This window comes from Malus domestica, chromosome 15 (assembly GCF_042453785.1).
Source record: "Malus domestica chromosome 15, GDT2T_hap1".
Classification (NCBI taxonomy): Eukaryota; Viridiplantae; Streptophyta; class Magnoliopsida; order Rosales; family Rosaceae; genus Malus; species Malus domestica.
The window spans coordinates 13,498,130-13,516,308 of NC_091675.1; the positions used below are offsets into that span (position 1 = coordinate 13,498,130).

The window sequence follows — 18,179 nt, forward strand, 5'->3', positions numbered from 1 at the left end:
TAAACTTATGTAGTTTGTGAGTTTAACCATTGAGGTTTCTAACTGGGTTTTGATTGTTTCACTAAACTTTTATACGTTTCAAATGTTTTAACATTGACGCTTCTAGCTGAATTTTCATTGTTTGGTTAAACTTTTATGCTTCATGGTGCCTGTGACCATTGGTACATAATTAAGATTTGATTTGATATCATTCAGGTTTGATTCGTTCAACGCTCTTGATTGTTTTTTTCAAGCCAACTACTACATTTTCCAACAAATTTGCAAAGAACAACCAAGTTGGATTATAGCCAGATTCCGTTAAATTATATCACTATTGGTATTGCAACTGCCCACCTTACAGAATTTACAAGGTTTGCTCCACTCTATCCTTCTTTGATACATTTTATTCAAATTTGTATATTTCGGTAAGAAACAAACTTTTACTTATTCCTTAAGTTAGGCAGAGTTGTAAATATAACTTTCTACATGTTGTATGCTGTTTAAAAACCCGCATCATCGCTCATGCACCATTGCTTGTATTTTCTAAAAAAGCAAACGTGATATAATTTTGAAATAAAATTACTTTTGAAATTACTTTCTGTGTTCACAATAAAACTACTTTTGAAATAACTTTGACTTTACAAAGTCATCAAATCCGACGGCCGTGATCAGTTTGATCAAGTTATACACCCCCATATGTCCAAACTCCACTTGAGGAGTACCCAAAGGTTACCCGCCAATTCAAATGATTCAGAAAACCGTTAGAAGCAACGACCATGTTTCCCCTCTCACAAAAATTCAAAACCCTAAACCAGCTCAAGTAAATCCATGCTAACATCCTCATATGTCGTCTACCCGAAAACCCATACGCCATTGCGCCACTCCTATCCGCCGCAGCAACCTCCAAAGATGCTTCTTTTACTACGTTTGCTCAATTTTCAAGCACCACCATCACCACCAAAACATCTTCATGTACAACACCATGATCAGAGGATACGTCAGTCGCATTTGCCGATTCCCGCCATTTCGTGCTATTTGGACATGTTGAATTATGGGTTTGTTCCGAGTAACTACACTTTTTCCGTCGTTGATCAAAACGTGCACAATTCTCGGCCCAAATTTGAAGCTCAGTGGTCGATTAGTTCATGGTCATGTAGTTCAATTCGGGTATGGTGACGACTCTTGTTCTTTAGGTCGCTGGTCAAGTTTTATGCCGTAATCCATTACTTATAAATTGCAAAGGTGGTGTTTGATAAAAGTCCTAAAAAGGATGTGGTGGTGTGGACGCCAATGATTGACGGGTTACGGGTATGGGAAAATAGGGGATGTTGAGAATGCCCAGCGTTGTTTGACGAAATACCTGAGAGAAACACCATATCGTGGAGTACGATGATGACTGCGTATTCTCGGGTGAGCGACTTCAGAGATGTGCTTTCTTAGGCAAGTGCAAGAAGCAGGCACAAAGCCTATTGAGCGACTATTGTTTCTCACTACCTATGCTCATATCTCGGTGCGGTCCCATAAGGACTGTGGGTGCACTACTATGCTAAAAGGTGCAATCATGATTTTAACACGAGGTTGGCCACTGCTCTCTCGTTGATATGCAGACCGAGTAATTAATAAGTTAACTATGTCATTCGGTTGTGTACAGAGCGTGACAACTCATCGACCGAGTTCAGCCAGAAAGTAAAATATGTTGATGTGGCGTTGGGCGCGCTGCTGACTTTTTGATTTTGCGACTGTGGCCGAGGAAGGAACATGTCTCGGCCTTTGGGTTCTAGAACCTGAAACCAAGGCTGCTAGTTCTGCGAAGTTCAAAAATCGTCGGCGCCGGGTTCGATCATGGTGATTATATTCGTGAGAGTATAAGCACGCCGAACTAGCACCAGACTATATGGACACAAATACTTGAAAGAGATGTATGTCTTGATGGTAAATGTGGTTTGACCGTCAGAATGCCCAACTCTAAAGTGTACTTGTGAATATCCAATCATAAAACAACTTGGCGTTCAACGTGTTGAGCCTAGTAACCTATAACACCTCACTTTGCCGAGAAGGCTGATGAGATGACCTCTACCAACAAGGATTCGAAAATCTTTGTCGACCTAGACTTGGATAAATAACCAGTTGATCTCGAAGTAGTGTTGTTTATCCAAACTGAAGGTGCTCCTTGATCGATAGATTCTACGGCTCTAGTGCTGTTTATCTAAACTGAAGATGTTGCTGGTTGCCTTCACATTGTTGTTTATCCAAACTAAAGATGTGTTGGCGTGAAGAAAATGGGAAAGGATAAAATCTCAAAGGTTGTTAAGAAGCTTTGCGCTGGGGCAATTTGTGAGTTGAATTGGAGGAGTTGAACGATGCACTCCCTCCTCTATTTATAGTAGCAAACCCCTTCATGGCCAAGATAGAATCGTACTCGGATTAGAACTCCTCAACCCAATCTGATTAGATTTTGGCTAGTCCTAACTTAAATAGGACTTTGAACCAAACTCCATAACAAACTAGATTCATCTCCTGATCCCAAGCACCTTCAGCTTCAAAACTCTTTGTTCCACTAGGAATCGACTACTTTACCTTTTATCTGAACTAATCTTCTTCGCAACAGGATTCAGTCAGCCTTAACTGGACAGCCCACAAGAAAATTCTAGATAAATGACATTGGGCTGAGAATAACCCCAGGCTCAGCCCAAAATAATATTTTAGGCCCAAACATTGCCCTCTTCGTGGCATAGGTCAAAGCCTATCTTCCAGATTGTTGACTTTTCAAACAAGATAAAAACCTATCCCATCACCCATCCAAAAGCCTATCCGTGGTAGACTTATCCCATCATAACCAAAAGCCTAGCCTATCTAGGCTTTTTACCTCATCATAATTCCATCAATGAGTAGGATTCTCTCCCCTCTTTTTTTCCCTCCCCTTCTTTCCCCTCCTATTTGAACGGTCACGGTTATACCACGTCAACATCTTATATTAATTTTTTATAACAAAAAAAAGACAAAATAAGAGAATGTGAGAAGAGGAGATGGAAGGGGATGGAAACAGAAGGGGAGAGAATCCAAATCCTTCCATCAAATCACTTCACCAATTGAATCCACCATGCACATTTCCCCTTACGAAGACCATATACATGCATGATGGTTCCTTCACCAAATTAAACTCTGAAAAGTAATTCTAATTGATGAAATATAATCACCATATCTCAAGATAAAGCCACGTGCTACAACCCCATTCACTCCAACACGTCCATGAATTCCAAGCCAATTTGAATTGTACCATTACCACCTACTTCAATATTAGAGATAGGAGAGATTTTTCTGTTTGACCAGTACATGTGATGATACACCACCTGTCACTAAACAAATAGTGGGATATGTGTGCTAAAAAAGTTAATAACTTAAAAAATAAAAACCCACCATTCCTATTAAAATACGTAGTGTATCACTTGTGTTCCCATCACAACTAAAAATTTCTCCAGAGATAGGACTTGGTTTTGATAATAATTAGCCACGTAGGCGATTGCATGCACCTGGGGCTTTGATATGATGAGCCTTCGAATGTCTTCGTGCAATCCTTTGAAGATCATCTCTTTTCAAAACATCTAGCTGGATATACCTAATATTAGGTTTAGAGATAATATCATAATTAAAATCACAATATTATTTCTCAATATTAATTGAAAATCATTTCAATCATTTTGTCATTCAATGGTCTAAAATTCTGCTCGTTCAACGACCTCGATTACTCAGGCCGATAATTTTGGGTCCTCCTTTCTCTCTCATCCTTTCCCTCACTCTCTCTATATATGTATATCCAGTGAGCTTTGCCTGCACAAAAAGGCAGCTGAAAATGGAAGTAACCAACAGGTGCATTACTAAAAAATTCCCCCTCGACGACGGAAAACCGAAAGAGTCAGACTTTGAGGTCAAAACTTCACCCCTTGCTCTATCAGTTTCATCTGGTTCCACTGATGTCATCGTGAAAAATCTCTATGTGTCGATCGATCCGTACCTGCACAACCGCATGAAAAGGTTTAGCTCCTCCCACAAAACCATAAATTATTTAGCTGCCGTCGCCCCAGGAGATGTAAGCTCTGAAGCTTATTTGTTACAAAATTCATAAAGGAAACTGTTCTTAGCATTCGAAAACAGACATTTTGCGCCTCTTATTTTATTTATTAAAGAGCAGAATGACGTTTTTAAGTGTAAATAGCAGCACCCGTCTCAACATAATTGAGCTTTTTTTTTTCTTTTTTTTTTATGGTGATGGCAGGAAATTGATGCTTATGGTTTGGCAAAAGTTGTGGCTTCTGGGAATCCAGAGTTTGAGAAGGATGACTTGGTTGTGGGGTTCATCAGTTGCGGAGAGTACACTGTTCTAAAAGAAGGGACCATGTTTAGGAAATTTGACCCTTTGGGATTTCCACTTTCTTATCAAGTTGGAATTCTAGGTAATTTTACTTTATCGTCGCGACGACTGATACTCCAATATTGGCTCAAGGCATTTTCTCTGTTTATATCTTCTTACCCTTAAAAATAGAGGCACCCGGTGTCCTTGAATCATGTAATTCGTTGACAATTGGATTGATTTGGTTATTTTGTATGTTACAGGTTTTAGTGGACTTACAGCATATGGGGGATTTTTTGAAGTGTGCAAGCCTAAAAAGGGGGAGAGAGTTTTCGTATCTGCAGCTTCTGGATCGGTTGGAAATTTGGTCGGACAGTACGCAAAACTCTTTGGTTGCTATGTTGTTGGCTGTGCCGGAAGCAAAGAAAAGGTGACCTTACAAAACTTTTCTTTTAGGTACACTACGTTTAGTCGGAATCTATTCATGAAAATTGATCCGAATGTTCTGTTTTATAGGTCACATTGCTCAAAGGAAAGCTCAGATTCGACGATGCCTTCAACTACAAGGAAGAGCCTGATTTAAAGTCAACTCTCAAAAAGTAAACCTCCCTTTGATCCTATCGTTTTGAAGCGAAATACGCATGAATACTAAATTGTGTTTGATCTTCAGGTACTTCCCGGATGGGATTGATATATATTTTGACAATGTGGGAGCTGAGATGCTGGAAGCAGCAGTTGAGAACATGAACACCTTCGGTAGGGTTGCTGTCTGCGGCATGATTTCTGAGTACACAGATGCCGGAAAGCGAGCTGCGCCAAATATGCTAGACGTTGTTTGCAAGAGAATTAAGATCCAAGGGTTTTTAGCGGCTGATCACATGAATGTGTACTCTGATTTTATCTCCACCACCGTGGATCATCTTCGCACGGGCAATTTGCAAGCGGTTGAAGACATCTCGTGTGGTTTGGAGAGTTTTCCATCTGCTTTCATTGGACTTTTTCGCGGTCATAACACCGGAAAGAAAATGGTTAAGCTTGCAGATGAGTGAACATATGATATGAAATATCTCATTGTTGTTTTGTTTTACCTGCACTACTTTTATCTGCAGTAACAAAAAGTAAATTCACAAACAGGAACAAGCAGAACAAAGTCCACATAAGCTCCAATTTTGAATTGCATTTGGCTTCAAATTGATGGAATATAATTATAAGCTTGATTAGGACCTCTGAACTGTAAGTGGAAGTTATTAAGCAATTAGCAGGTGATTAAGTAGTTTTTAGCAAATTGCTTGGTCCAAGCTCCAAAATCCAAAGAAAGGAAAAGACAATGTGCCACATCCAACCATTGCTTTTTAGCGGCAGGTGTTGGTTAAGCCGGTTGACTAAGATAACATATATGTTCCTTTCCAATCAAGTTCGATTTTCCTCGTCATGGATATGAGTAGTTCGTTAAGACAAAAAGTCATTGTTCTTGGGGCAAACAAACCAAGTACGTAAACGTAATAGGTTTCGAAGATACTAGTGATTTCTTTTAGAAGGGTTAAAAGTGCATTTTGACGATAAAAACGTTTCAGGCTATGTTTAACAGAAAAACTTAAAAGACTTATGGATTATTGAAATGTTTTCTTAAAAAAGCAGATGCTATATAATTTTCAAAAAGCACTTCCAAGTATTTTTTTTCTATAAACACTTCCGAAGTGTTTTTTTTTCACTAAACACATAACTCTTTATAAAAACTTCTGTGTGTTCACAATAAAAATACTTTTGAAATAAACTTTGACTTTACAAAGTCATCAAATCCCACGGCCATGATCATTTTGATGAAGTTATACCCCCATATGTCCAAAGTCCACTTGGGGACTGCCCAAATGTTACCCGCCAATTCAAATGATTCAGAAAACCATTGGAAGCAACGACCTTTTTCCCCTCGCACAATAATTCAAAACCTTAAACCAGCTCAAGCAACCTCCAAAGATGCTTCCTTCTTTCCCTACGCTTGCTCACTTTTCAAGCACCACCATCACCACCAAAACATCTTCATGTACAACACCATGATCAGAGGATACGTTCAGTCGCATTCGCTGGTTCCTGCCATTTCGTGCTAGTTGGACATGTTGAATCATGGGTTTGTCCCGAATAACTACACTTTTCCGCCGTTTATCAAAGCGTGCACGATTCTGGCCCAAATTTGAAGCTCAGTGGTCGATTAGTTCACGGTCATGTAGTTCAATTCGGGTACGGTGACGACTCTTGTTCTTGGCTTGCTGATCGAGTTTTATGGCGTAATCCACGGCTTGTAAATTGCAAATGTGATTTTTGATAAAAGTCCTGAAAGGGATGTGGTGGTGTGGACGGCAATGATTGACGCGTATGTGAAGACAGGGGATGTTGACAATGCCCAGCGTTGTTTGACGAAATGCCTGAGAGAAACACCATATCGTGGAGTGCAATGATGGCTGCGTATTCTCGGGTGAGCAACTTCAGAGAGGTGCTTTCTTTATTCAGGCAAATGCAAGAAGCAGGCACAAAGCGTAATGAGTCGGTTCTTGTTATACTTCTCACTACCTCTGTTCATATCTCGGTGCGGTCACATTAGCACTGTGGGTGCACTCCTAATGCTAAAAGGTGCCATCTTGATTTTAACACGAGATTGACCACTGCTCTCGTTGATATGTACACGTAATGCAGATATGTGGAAGCAACTTTACGGGGTTTTGAGGGCATTCCTAATAAGGTTGCTAGAGCATTGAATGGTATGATCGCTCGAGTTGCAATGATTGGGGATGCAAGGAAATCACTTGAACTGTTTGATCAAATGGTTGACAGGGGCCTTGAATTGTTTGATCAAATGAAACCTTAACGGAGTTAAACCCAGGGTTGAGCACTACGCGTGCATTGTTGACCTTTCAGCTAGAGCGGGCACAGAGGAAGCTGACCAGTTTGTAGGGGACAAGATGGGAGGACTAGGAAGAGGGAACGCCAACGGGTGGGCGGCATTACTGGCTGCGTGTGGAGTTCATGGGAATGTTGAAGTTGGGGACCAAATTTGGAAAAAGCTCGCTGGTACAGGAGTAGCGGACTGTGGCTTTCATGTTCTTTCGTATAATATGTACAAGGAAGCTGGCAGGGAATTTGAGGCAAAGAGAGGCAGAAATATGATCTTGGAAGCCGGAATGAAGAAGAAACCTGGTTCCAGTGTGATAGAGGTAAATGGCGTGGCCGAAGAATTCCTTTTTGGTGATCTCTGTCATCCACAAGCATAAGAAATGGTTAATACGCTCAACCCCTTCTGTAAATTGTTCGATTCTCGAACCTGATTCAGAGAAATTAATCAAGCATGACTCGAGAACACTTATCATTATGTAAACTGTATAATACATTACAGTAACCTTCAGCTTTTCAACTAGAAGAATATTGTATTGAACATTACCAGATATAGTAAATTGGTAAAATATACATACATATATATATATATATATATATATATATATATATATGATTGTAGGTATTGACTTGTCTTCCCCACTAAGTACCTATAGCCTGCTAATATGCCCTTGTCAGCCATTATTACTATGAACTAAGATCAATCGTCGGCATCGCTTACTTGGAATAACTTATAAGACCAACATGGTCGTTTATCTGGATTCCGGGTGTCAGGTGCATTGTTTCACATGAAAATCTTCTGCAGATATCAAACCGGTGATGAGACGTTTTAGTCTTTCAGCACCTGGACCCGGCTTGAGAGTGGTGATGTTTTTTGAACTGTAATCTGGAACTGTCGCACTTCCATTTGCTTGAGTACTGAACCATCCTCCTGGTACATATCCATCAGCACTGCAGCCTAAAAGCTCTGAGTCGATCGTGTCAAGAACTGACTCGTTCCTCCCAAATTTCCTGGCGAAAGGCGCATTACTGTCTACCATACGCTGGAAATCATCACTGACGAGGAAATGTGGATGTTGTTTTGGGGGCGTGTCCCATGATATGAAGTGGAGATCATGGTTCACAGTAGTGTTCCGAAACTCCTCAGCATTGCAGATGACAGTGTGGAAATACCCTTCTGGTGAAGAAAGGAAGTTGGCATAATACATAAGGACTAGCCTTGGCAGATTGTCCCAGCCCCATAAAATATATTCGATAAAAGGACGGGAGAGCATCATCCAAGCAGAGCCTGAGGAAATTGTTGAGCAGAATCCAAAATCAGCTATAAGTTATATGTATAGAGGGACATAGGGTTTAAACTTGAGCAAATCAATTCGACCAAGCCGAACAGAGCAATAAAGAATATACCAAACGAAAAGAACTCACAACCTATGATTTGGAGGTGCATTCGCATAACTAAGATTCGTAAACTTTTAGAAGGAAGTTGCTATGAAACCTGTGTTACAGAACACCATAAGCAGTGCACTTTCTACTTTGAAAGTAATATATAAGATATAACACATTTCCAGACCATCAACCAGATACGTGCTAAAAAATAGTTTAAACTTCTCTTAAACCATACTTGGTGTCTAATCCCATGCTTAGTTAAAATATCATGTTTACCAAGTAATGCAGAAATTCTTTTAGTAGATGATATTTTTGCATTCTATCCTGCGAAAGATCAATAACCATTAAGTAGCTGTAGGAAACAAAATGAGAAGCAGCGGAAGCAGATATTTTCACCTGTAAACAGCTTATATGCAGTCGGCACGCTCCTTTTCTGTGAAATCGAGAACACATCTGATTTTTGCTGGCTATACAGCCCCGGATCAATTATAATGGGTTTTGCCCTCTGGTCCCTGTGGGGTTCATGGAATTTAAACCTTTTAGGAGCAGCTATGCATATCAGTGTGTCCTACTTTCCAACTTGACCAAAACCTAAAAATTACTCCGAAATAAGGAAAGATGAACATACTCCTTCCAGCCAATGTCACTGGTGTGCTCAATGAAATTAAGATTTCTTGGAATGGATGACAAGACATGAAGCAAATCTGTTGGACAAACGCGTAAATTAAGGTGTTAGGATACGACAATGAAGCTTATTCATTTAACCGCTACTCTATATTCAACGAAATAAAAGCACAAAAACTAACGAATTGAATGAACGCCAGAGATCACAAACGAAACTACAAAGACTACCCCCCCCCCCCCCGCCCCTCTCTTCCCTCAACTATCTGAATGCTTCACAGTACAGCTAGCAATGAGCAAAAGCAGTAACCATTTTGTTGACAAGGCAATATAATTTTCTATTACCTTAATTAACGGGGAAGGGAAAGGGCGGACACATTATCCCCACCAAGATCTAAAATATCAATGATATCGGAAATATCGGTAGTCTAAAAACATTGGAAATTTCGATGGAAATATTGGAATATTATCGATATCGATAAAAATTGAATAAAAACCACGGAAATTGTAAGAAAAACTTGGAAATTTTTATTGAAACTTTGCAAGATGTTTATTTAATCAATTATCTATTAGTTTATTATAAAAAATTGAAAGGAAATGTATTGCATGATGGATTTAACTGATTTAAGTTGATTATATAGCGAGCTGGCAAACATTGTGACTATAGAAAATATGTAGTAATTAATGAAAGAAGTTTAAACACACCATAATCATTTATATATAATGAATTAGTACAATATTTTATACTTTACCATATAGAGTTCCTATCAAGGTCTAAAATATCGATGATATCGAAAATTTCGGTAGTCCAAAAACACGAAAATTTCGATGAAAATATCGAGATAATATCGATATTTTAAACCTTGATCCTCCCAACTGGCCTAACCCACGTCACGTCTGCCAAAACCAAAAGCAGTGATAAATAAGTTATACAAACTGTTTTGCAGTTGCCAAAATAAGCCTGAGAAACCAAGAAATCCAATGCAAGAATACAAATATAGCAAAATCCAATGCTTAACCAAAATTAGCAAGAATTTAAAAACCAAATTCATAAATTACCCAAAGCAGCAAAAATAGCGGTAGAAGAATCAGAAAGCCAAAAAAAATACATTTTGCTATTAAAATGCTGTAAATTTAATTTACCATCTTGGGTCACCAAAGGGTAATCAGAAGCGCTCAAGTTGATAAACCAATCCCAGTCGCCGCCCTCCTTTAACAAAATCGCCGCCGCGTGCAGCGTATTGGTAACCATCGTCGGCCCTCTGTAAGTCACCAAATTGGCCCTCAGAACCGCCCTGACATTCCCCAGCTTGGCAAACATCGGCTCCTCCTTCACAAACTTCGCCAAGTCCAGCCGCTCCTCCGCCGACGCCTCGAGGTCCAAATGCACCGCGTACTGGTTCCTCGGATGGTACAGCGCCTTCAGCGTCCGCTTCAAGCTGCCGCCGTCGCCGGCGGAGCCAGAGATCAAGTAGGCCAATCTAGGAACTGGGTCTTTGGATGTTTCCGAAATCTTTAGCTTCGATTCGACGAAATGGGGGAGGTGATTTTTCACCTGGGGTCGGTAAAACCTTGAGGAGGAGGCGCTGGAAGAGGTGAAAACAGTGATGAATATTAGAAGGGTGGAGAGAAGAAGTGAAAGCACCAACGGTAAAAACCATTTCTTTTTCTTCTGTGGCTTGTTGGTCTCCATTGCCGGCGATCAAGTTCGCACCAAGAAACAAGAAGATAAACCCCAAGATATATTCAGCTGAGAAGGAGGAGAAAGATGGAAGCTTATTTCATTTGGGGGGTTTGGGTTTGGGCGGCGGATGATATGGGGAAGTGCGCCTGGAGAGGGGATCCGTGCTGAGAGAGAGAAAGAGAGAGAGGTGCTTGGTGGGGTTCACGGAATGAATGAATACAATACAGTAAGTGATCAATTTTTTTGTTTAGTGGGGGTTTAGTGGGTGTGCAATAGATAATGAGATCCTGAGAGAATGTGATTGCAGGAGAGAGAAAGGTGAGAGGGACTGGAAAGGAACCAGCAGACCACTTTTCTTGAGCGACTTTGAGCAGTGCGCTTTGCGCGAGTCAACTCTAACACTGTTTTAAGTCGGAATGTTATTGTGACGGTATTTAATTAAGTTACATATTTATATGCAACGGTATATATCATTGTGATCTTTTAATATAATTATGCACTATTAGGTGAACAAAATGAAAATGAATGACATGTGTAATTCGCAGAATACTGGCATTGATACAAAAATATATCCGTTGTAAGTAAGTTTTGGACCATCTTACTATTTAAGAAGAATCAACACGCGGCGGTCGATAAATGGCCAGACTCCAGAAAGTAAGCTAAATTAGCTGGAAAAATAAATCTTTGTATCCTATTATGTGGGGGCATACGCCATAGCTATATTTATTCATACAACACAATTTTGTTTCAATCATGATTGTGTACGGCTCTTTTTAGAAAATTAGAACTACCCTACGCAAATAGAAAACATCGCCTGAAAATGCCTCAGTTCGCTCGCCGGCCGGCATAACAGTAATGGAATATGTTATTTTAATTTAATATGAATTTTAACCATTATAACCGTCTCTGTGTAACTTTTAAAACAATGAAATATTTTTCTGTTTATTTTTTGCTTTTGCAACCATATCCGATTAGGGATTTTTTTTTTTTAACTTAATTTAAGCGGAAATGGTCAGAAGCATTGTTAGTAGAGAGTGACTGCCAAAACCATAGACTTATAGGAAAACTAATAAAAAGGGTTTGAATAGTACTAGAATTGACTTTTAGTGTAAAAATATAATTTTTCGTTAAAATGAACGGTACTGAGAGTTTTTCGTTAAAAATCCCTAGATTTATTGCAAGTGGAGTATTGAGAATCTTGGCACTTCTTTCTTACTTTTGGGCCACCCTCACTACTTTGGAAATACACAATTTGCAACCTCAAGGCCCATTTGATGTCACCATTTTCTTCTTTCGAAAGTCTTTGATCAGAAACATGCAAGCGCGTTTGGTGGGCTGGACAGGATAGGATATTGAATTTTAAACCGGTTAGGTTAGGATTAGAATAAATAGGTTGAGATACATATCTAATATTTGGTGTAAACAATCAAATTGGATGGGTTGGGATAGGTAAAAGCATAACAGCTCTTCTGTTCGCCAACAACCAAACAAACATCTCTATCCTCTCTCTTAGGATACGGGACAGCTAGCCTAAGCTAATAGGCAGGCATCGAACAAGAAAGCTGACCAAAACGAAAAAGATGAACACCGGCAATCGAACAAGTAGACCGAAAAGATGATTGAAGGCCAAATCGAACGAAAAGATAACAACCAAGGAGAAGAAATTGAGCAAAAGAAAAAGATTGTGAGAGCCGGAGCCGGAGATGAACTAGTATCCAAATCCAGTCCATTTTACCTTCTTTCTTATTTTTTAATCAAACATTGGCAATAACACATCTCATCCCATTTGACGATTAAATGTGTTATTTCCGAGTCTAATTTAATTGGAAATAATACATCTCATCTATCAAACGGGGCTGTAATGATAAAAAATTAACTGCATTGTCCTGCAAAAAATTGAGGGAATTCAAGATTAAGAAATTATACTATTTAATTTTGGTCGGTAGATCATTGATTATAAATTTAACAAAACAAATTTTTTTGATATGCGTGGTATTATTGACACACCCCAATCCTATAATCAAGGCGTGATGGCCGTCACGTGAGTGTGACGTAACCAAAAGTGCGACGTGGAAGCAATAGGTAAGAGAATTACGAAGAAATAAAAACCAAATACTAGCAATAATATCCAACTAGCATGCTAGAGTGAATTTAAGTGTGAAACACACATATTCAAAGCATAAGTACTAGGTGCAGTCAAGTAGGACCATAACTAAATTACAACACCCGAAGGTGAGTCCTACATTTATGTAGTCTGTCAGTACGCCGTGGAAATCCTCGTGGGCCACCAACGCTGCTAACTAGAACCTGGAGGGGCGCAAAACAAAATTGAATGGGTCAATAAAACAAAGCTTTTCAAAAACGTTTCAAATAATAACATTTCTAACCCCTCGCTGTAAAACCCGTATACTTTCCCAGAAAATAACATAATATGCATATAATCTTCATATATCTCAAATCACAATTCTTTATCAAAAATCAGAAGGTATGCCATGCAATAAATGTCAACAACAGGATAAGAATGCAACATTATAACAGGTGAAATAAGGAATCAACCGAAGACCTTGCAGTTGGTCTTGTACGGTTAATTCTAAAGCTCATTATCCAATCCAACTGGAGTCACCGCAGTGACCTGTACGGCGCTACTCTGCATATAAATCGGAACTACCTAAAGTAGTATGTACGATAAGAAAGGTGTAAGAATACGCTTTAGTGCTTCTATCATCAACAGCTGTATAATAATCTAAAATCACCTACAGTCGGAACCACTCTATGGTCTGTACGACATGTCGGAACCCTCTCATGATCTGTACGACATGCACCTACTTGGATCCAAGGTGAGCGTGTGGTGCGGGGTGAATAATATAAGCACTAACACCAGGAGTGCAGGTTATGAGCTCTCAACACAATTCACATCATCAATAAACCATATGAATAACATAAAGCTCACCTGATACTCACATGTGCGTCCACAGCACCAATTCACATATATATGCATCAATTACTAATTCATATAATTCATAATATGCATGCATGGCATTTTAAAAACATACTTTCATTTAAATTCAATTTCTGGGAAATTCAGTAGTATATAGGTAATAACAGAAAATAACTGCCCACTCACTAATAAGTCAAAGGGTCGTAACCCCCGTGACGTCCTTGAATACGCTCGTCATCGGGATAGGTATCACCTATATGCGAAACAACTATAAAAATGTTAATTAAAGCACATAACCGACAATTCGAAATAATTTCTCATACGATGCTCAATTTGGGTATATGAATATACCACAGTGACCTACTCGACGTCACGGACGTCGAGGTATTTTTAAAATAATTTTTGGGCTTGCCACGCGCCAGGATAGGCACAGGTCCACGCGCCCCCCAGGCGCATCATCCCCTACCTCCAGTCGTCGGAAAAACTTGCCGGCGCCGGAAACTGGGCAGACCTGTAATCGCCATTTTCTCGCTCGATTCTCAACCATTTTCCATGAAATTTTCACCAAAACTTCACAAATTACGAGAGGAAGAAGGCTATACCTTTAAAAACTTCCAAAACCTTCGAAATCACGTAGGGAAATTTCACCCAAAACCGGCCACCTTCGAACCTTATGATCCCGACGTCCAAAACCTTCAAACGAACGTCCCCGAGCTTCGTGAGAACCTCCTAAAGCTCACTGCGAGCTTGGATTGTCCTAAAAACCAACCATTACAAAGTTCATGAATAGTACCCAAATCGGACCTCGAGTTTTCAACGTGAAATCGAAAGATTTCTTACCTAAAATGGGTATGGATGAGTTCGTAGGGTCCTTACGAGTACAATGATGCCCTTGGCACCTTCGATCCGTGCTTGGATGATCGTGGGTGAATGTGTCCGTACGGTTTTGAGAGGAAGAAAGAGAGAAACTGAGAGTGAGAGAGGGTACGGGATAATGAGACACGGGAGAGAGAAGAGAGTGATTGTTTTGTGTGTGGGTGGTCCATCTAAGTCCCTAACCACACAAAATACAATCAATTTTTTTTTATCCAACTCAATTGCTTCCAAGAATTTAGGAATGTATGCAATATTCAAATTAATATGTCACACAACAGTTAAGGGCAATTTTGTCTTTTCACATCAACAATAATGAAATTCCGGGACGGGTTGTGACAATTATTCGCACATATTTTTTTAGAGAAATTTTATTTGAACTCAGTTATTTTATCTTTACACCCAACTAACAAGTTTTATCTACCAAACTTCCAAGTTTACCCTTAAATAAATAAGAATAAGAAAAAGAAAATAAAATAAACATTGGTATTTTTATCTCTACACCCCATAACTCCAAAACTGGCACACCAGTGCACTCCTCCACTATTTCCAGTAAAACCCACCCAAATAACAACAAAATATTCTCTCGAGTTCATCAATGAGTCAGCTTGCTAGAAACTCTTATCAGCCCTCATTTATAATTTCAGCGTAGATTTCCGGCTGATATGTTTACTTGTTTCAACCATTATCTGGGAGTTGGCTACTTGCATAAATTATTAAAACTAACAAGTCAGCTTGCTAGAAACCATTGTTGATATCTCTTCTAAATAGACACTGACATGGAAGCTTTTTTTTTCTCATATTGCAGGAATTTGTTTCTTGTCCAACGAATTGGTAAAAAGTTTTCTTCGCTGAAATTATAAATGAGGGCCACTAAGGGTTTCTTGCAACACAGGTTTCTAGATAGCTTACTTGTTGATGAACTCAAGAGCATATTTTGTTGTCATTTGGGTGTGTTTATAATGGAGGAGTGCAGATATGTGCTATTTTTTTGAGTTATTGGGTGTAGAGATAAAAATACCAATGTTTTCTTATTTTTATTTATTTAAGGGCAAACTTGAAAGCTTAGTAGAGAAATTTTTTTAGTTGGGTGTAGAGATAGGATAGCTGGGTCCAAATAAAATTTCCTTTTTTTTTATCTTTCAAACTCAAATTTTGATCATTCTAATAATTAAATTGAAGAATATCAAATAACAAAATTAAAAATAAGTGTATAAAAAAATAAAAATATGCGTGTAGATAACAACTCTGTTTTGATATGTATGGTACTTCATAGAAATGATCAACAATATCTTAACTTGGTCATCTCTGAACACATATCTAAAATTTGTATTTTAACTTTTTATTAAGATATTGTGTGGAACAGTAAAGAACAATACTATTTTTTATGTATAGATCTTTACAAGGAGTATGATTACTTCTAAACGAACCCAATTCAATAGAAAAAAAAAAGTATCTAGATTAAAATAAACTCTTACACCATGACTAATACATTTATGTGAACAAGTGTCTCCAAATTAATACGGAAGACATAACAAATAACGCAATACCAAATGTTAACAAATAAGATATTATTATACGAAAACATATTTTTTTAGTTGACAACAACATTAGTAACTTAAATAATTATTTTTTGAAAAGAAGATAATCGGTGGAATCCAACTCGTACTAAAGTGAATAAAACGTCATCAGTTGAATACATTGTCTTATTGGTTTTGAGACACTATAATATTTTTCTCTGGAAAGTGTTGTTAATTACCGGTAAAACATCTACAAATTTGTTATAGTATTTCAATTTTCATGTTGCAAAATACCGAAATCCCACCTAAATTACCAAAAAGCCCTTATCCCGCAGATCTACATCTAATCCGACTGTAACTCCTCCACCACTCTTCCCCCTTCCACACTGTGGGTCATTTTAGAGAGAGAACGAGGTTTAGAGAGAGAAAGAGTCTCCTCCTTGTTTAAATCTCAGTCCTTTAACCAAACCCCCAGATTAGGGCTAGGGTTTTCAGATTTCGAAAAAATGGCGCTTTCAGAGGGGGTGGTGAAGAAGGTCCTCCTTTCATACGCTTACGTCTCCGTCTGGATCTTCCTCTCCTTCACCGTCATCGTCTACAACAAGTACATCCTCGACCGGAAAATGTACAACTGGCCGTTTCCCATCTCCCTCACCATGATCCACATGGCCTTCTGCTCCTCCCTCGCATTCCTCCTCGTCCGCGTCCTCCGCCTCGTCGACGCCGTCTCCATCTCCCGCGACCTCTACCTCAAGTCCGTCGTCCCCATCGGCGCCCTCTACGCCCTCTCCCTCTGGTTCTCCAACTCCGCCTACATCTTCCTCTCCGTCTCCTTCATCCAGATGCTCAAGGCCCTCATGCCCGTCGCGGTCTACTCCATCGGCGTCGCCTTCAAAAAGGACGCCTTCAAGAGCGACACCATGCTCAACATGGTCTCCATATCCGTCGGCGTTGCCATCGCAGCGTACGGGGAGGCGAAATTCAACTCATGGGGAGTCACATTGCAGCTGTTGGCCGTGGCGTTCGAGGCCACGAGGTTGGTTCTCATTCAGATTCTGCTTAATGCTAAGGGTATTAGCTTGAATCCGATTACTTCACTTTACTATGTTGCACCGTGTTGTTTCGTGTTCTTGTGCGTGCCGTGGGTCATCGTTGAGCTGCCGGTGTTGAGGCAGACCTCGAGTTTTCACTTTGATTTCGTGATTTTTGGGACAAATTCGCTGTGCGCGTTTGCGTTGAATCTGGCGGTGTTTCTGTTAGTGGGAAAGACCTCTGCTTTGACTATGAATGTTGCTGGGGTTGTCAAAGATTGGCTTTTGATTGCATTTTCGTGGTCTGTGATCAAGGATACCGTGACACCTATCAATTTGATGGGGTACCTCATTGCGTTTGGCGGTGTTGCGTACTACAATCATGCCAAATTGCAGGGGCTTAAGGCGGCCGATGCGCAGAGGAAGTCTCAACAGGACAATGTGGAGGCCGGTAGGTTGTTGGAGGAGAGGGACGGAGAAGGGAACGGAAAGAAGAGTGAGACTAAGGATTGATTTTCAAACGGATAAATTCAGCACTGTGTGTGAGAAATATGGAGATAGCGAATTAGATCAAAGATAATCGAGGAAGGAAATGGAAAGCTTGTTGCTTGGCCAGAGTTAGCAGCCTATTGTTTGGGGGTATGTGGTGTTAGATAATTGTGTTTTACTTGCTTTTTGTTCTTGGTCATATTTTTGTTTTTATATCGAATAGTTCAATTACCGCCCCGGGGGGGGTTTGATATTTGATCATCGCGTGCATTGTGGCAATTTATCTTTATGAGTAGGAAATTATAAATGTTCTCAGACTCGTAATTAGTTTACAAAGAGAACTTAAACTCATTGAGTATATCAATATTAATGTGCTTTATTCTTACTGTGTTATGTATGCCGGTTCGCTCTTGTATTTTGCTTCTAC

The 18,179-nt window shown here is 39.5% G+C and overlaps 4 protein-coding genes across 4 annotated transcripts; 3 read left to right on the forward strand and 1 right to left on the reverse strand.

The window, feature by feature from the left end:
* Window positions 1-3,717: 3,717 nt before the first annotated feature.
* LOC103400522 (2-alkenal reductase (NADP(+)-dependent)-like) lies at window positions 3,718-5,494 on the forward strand. Its single transcript, XM_008339176.4, has 5 exons — window positions 3,718-4,066; window positions 4,253-4,430; window positions 4,591-4,757; window positions 4,844-4,926; window positions 4,998-5,494. Exons 1-5 carry the CDS (start codon window positions 3,830-3,832, stop codon window positions 5,374-5,376), a joined length of 1,044 nt encoding a protein of 347 aa, XP_008337398.3. The 5' UTR covers window positions 3,718-3,829; the 3' UTR covers window positions 5,377-5,494.
* A 1,249-nt stretch (window positions 5,495-6,743) lies between these two features.
* On the forward strand, window positions 6,744-7,590 carry LOC139191699 (pentatricopeptide repeat-containing protein At5g56310-like). Its single transcript, XM_070812696.1, has 3 exons — window positions 6,744-6,913; window positions 7,016-7,132; window positions 7,203-7,590. Exons 1-3 carry the CDS (start codon window positions 6,744-6,746, stop codon window positions 7,588-7,590), a joined length of 675 nt encoding a protein of 224 aa, XP_070668797.1.
* Window positions 7,591-7,654: 64 nt separating this feature from the next.
* LOC103400428 (beta-glucuronosyltransferase GlcAT14B-like) lies at window positions 7,655-11,337 on the reverse strand. The gene is made up of 4 exons (XM_008339077.4): window positions 10,361-11,337; window positions 9,225-9,300; window positions 8,993-9,108; window positions 7,655-8,498 (listed from the first exon to the last, which is right to left on the reverse strand). The coding sequence occupies exons 1-4, from the start codon at window positions 10,908-10,910 to the stop codon at window positions 7,981-7,983; spliced, it is 1,260 nt and encodes a 419-aa protein (XP_008337299.3). The 5' UTR covers window positions 10,911-11,337; the 3' UTR covers window positions 7,655-7,980.
* A 5,195-nt stretch (window positions 11,338-16,532) lies between these two features.
* LOC103400430 (probable sugar phosphate/phosphate translocator At4g32390) lies at window positions 16,533-18,137 on the forward strand. Its single transcript, XM_008339079.4, has one exon. The coding sequence runs from the start codon at window positions 16,739-16,741 to the stop codon at window positions 17,774-17,776; it is 1,038 nt and encodes a 345-aa protein (XP_008337301.3). The 5' UTR covers window positions 16,533-16,738; the 3' UTR covers window positions 17,777-18,137.
* The last annotated feature ends 42 nt before the right edge of the window (window positions 18,138-18,179 follow it).

Excerpts from the sequence above, each read along its gene's own strand:
- LOC139191699 (XM_070812696.1), top strand. The coding sequence starts at position 6,744 with ATGCCTGAGAGAAACACCATATCGTGGAGTGCAATGATGGCTGCGTAT. Across the intron at positions 6,914-7,015 it reads TCTGTTCATATCTCGGTGCG|ATATGTGGAAGCAACTTTAC; the intron begins GTCACATTAGCA and ends CACGTAATGCAG. Across the intron at positions 7,133-7,202 it reads GCAAGGAAATCACTTGAACT|GGTTGAGCACTACGCGTGCA; the intron begins GTTTGATCAAAT and ends AGTTAAACCCAG.
- LOC103400428 (XM_008339077.4), bottom strand. The coding sequence starts at position 10,910 with ATGGAGACCAACAAGCCACAGAAGAAAAAGAAATGGTTTTTACCGTTG. Across the intron at positions 9,301-10,360 it reads CCCTTTGGTGACCCAAGATG|ATTTGCTTCATGTCTTGTCA; the intron begins GTAAATTAAATT and ends TTTGTCCAACAG. Across the intron at positions 8,499-8,992 it reads TGCATATAAGCTGTTTACAG|GCTCTGCTTGGATGATGCTC; the intron begins GTGAAAATATCT and ends CAATTTCCTCAG.
- LOC103400430 (XM_008339079.4), top strand. The coding sequence starts at position 16,739 with ATGGCGCTTTCAGAGGGGGTGGTGAAGAAGGTCCTCCTTTCATACGCT.
- LOC103400522 (XM_008339176.4), top strand. The coding sequence starts at position 3,830 with ATGGAAGTAACCAACAGGTGCATTACTAAAAAATTCCCCCTCGACGAC. Across the intron at positions 4,067-4,252 it reads CTGCCGTCGCCCCAGGAGAT|GAAATTGATGCTTATGGTTT; the intron begins GTAAGCTCTGAA and ends TGGTGATGGCAG. Across the intron at positions 4,431-4,590 it reads TTATCAAGTTGGAATTCTAG|GTTTTAGTGGACTTACAGCA; the intron begins GTAATTTTACTT and ends TGTATGTTACAG.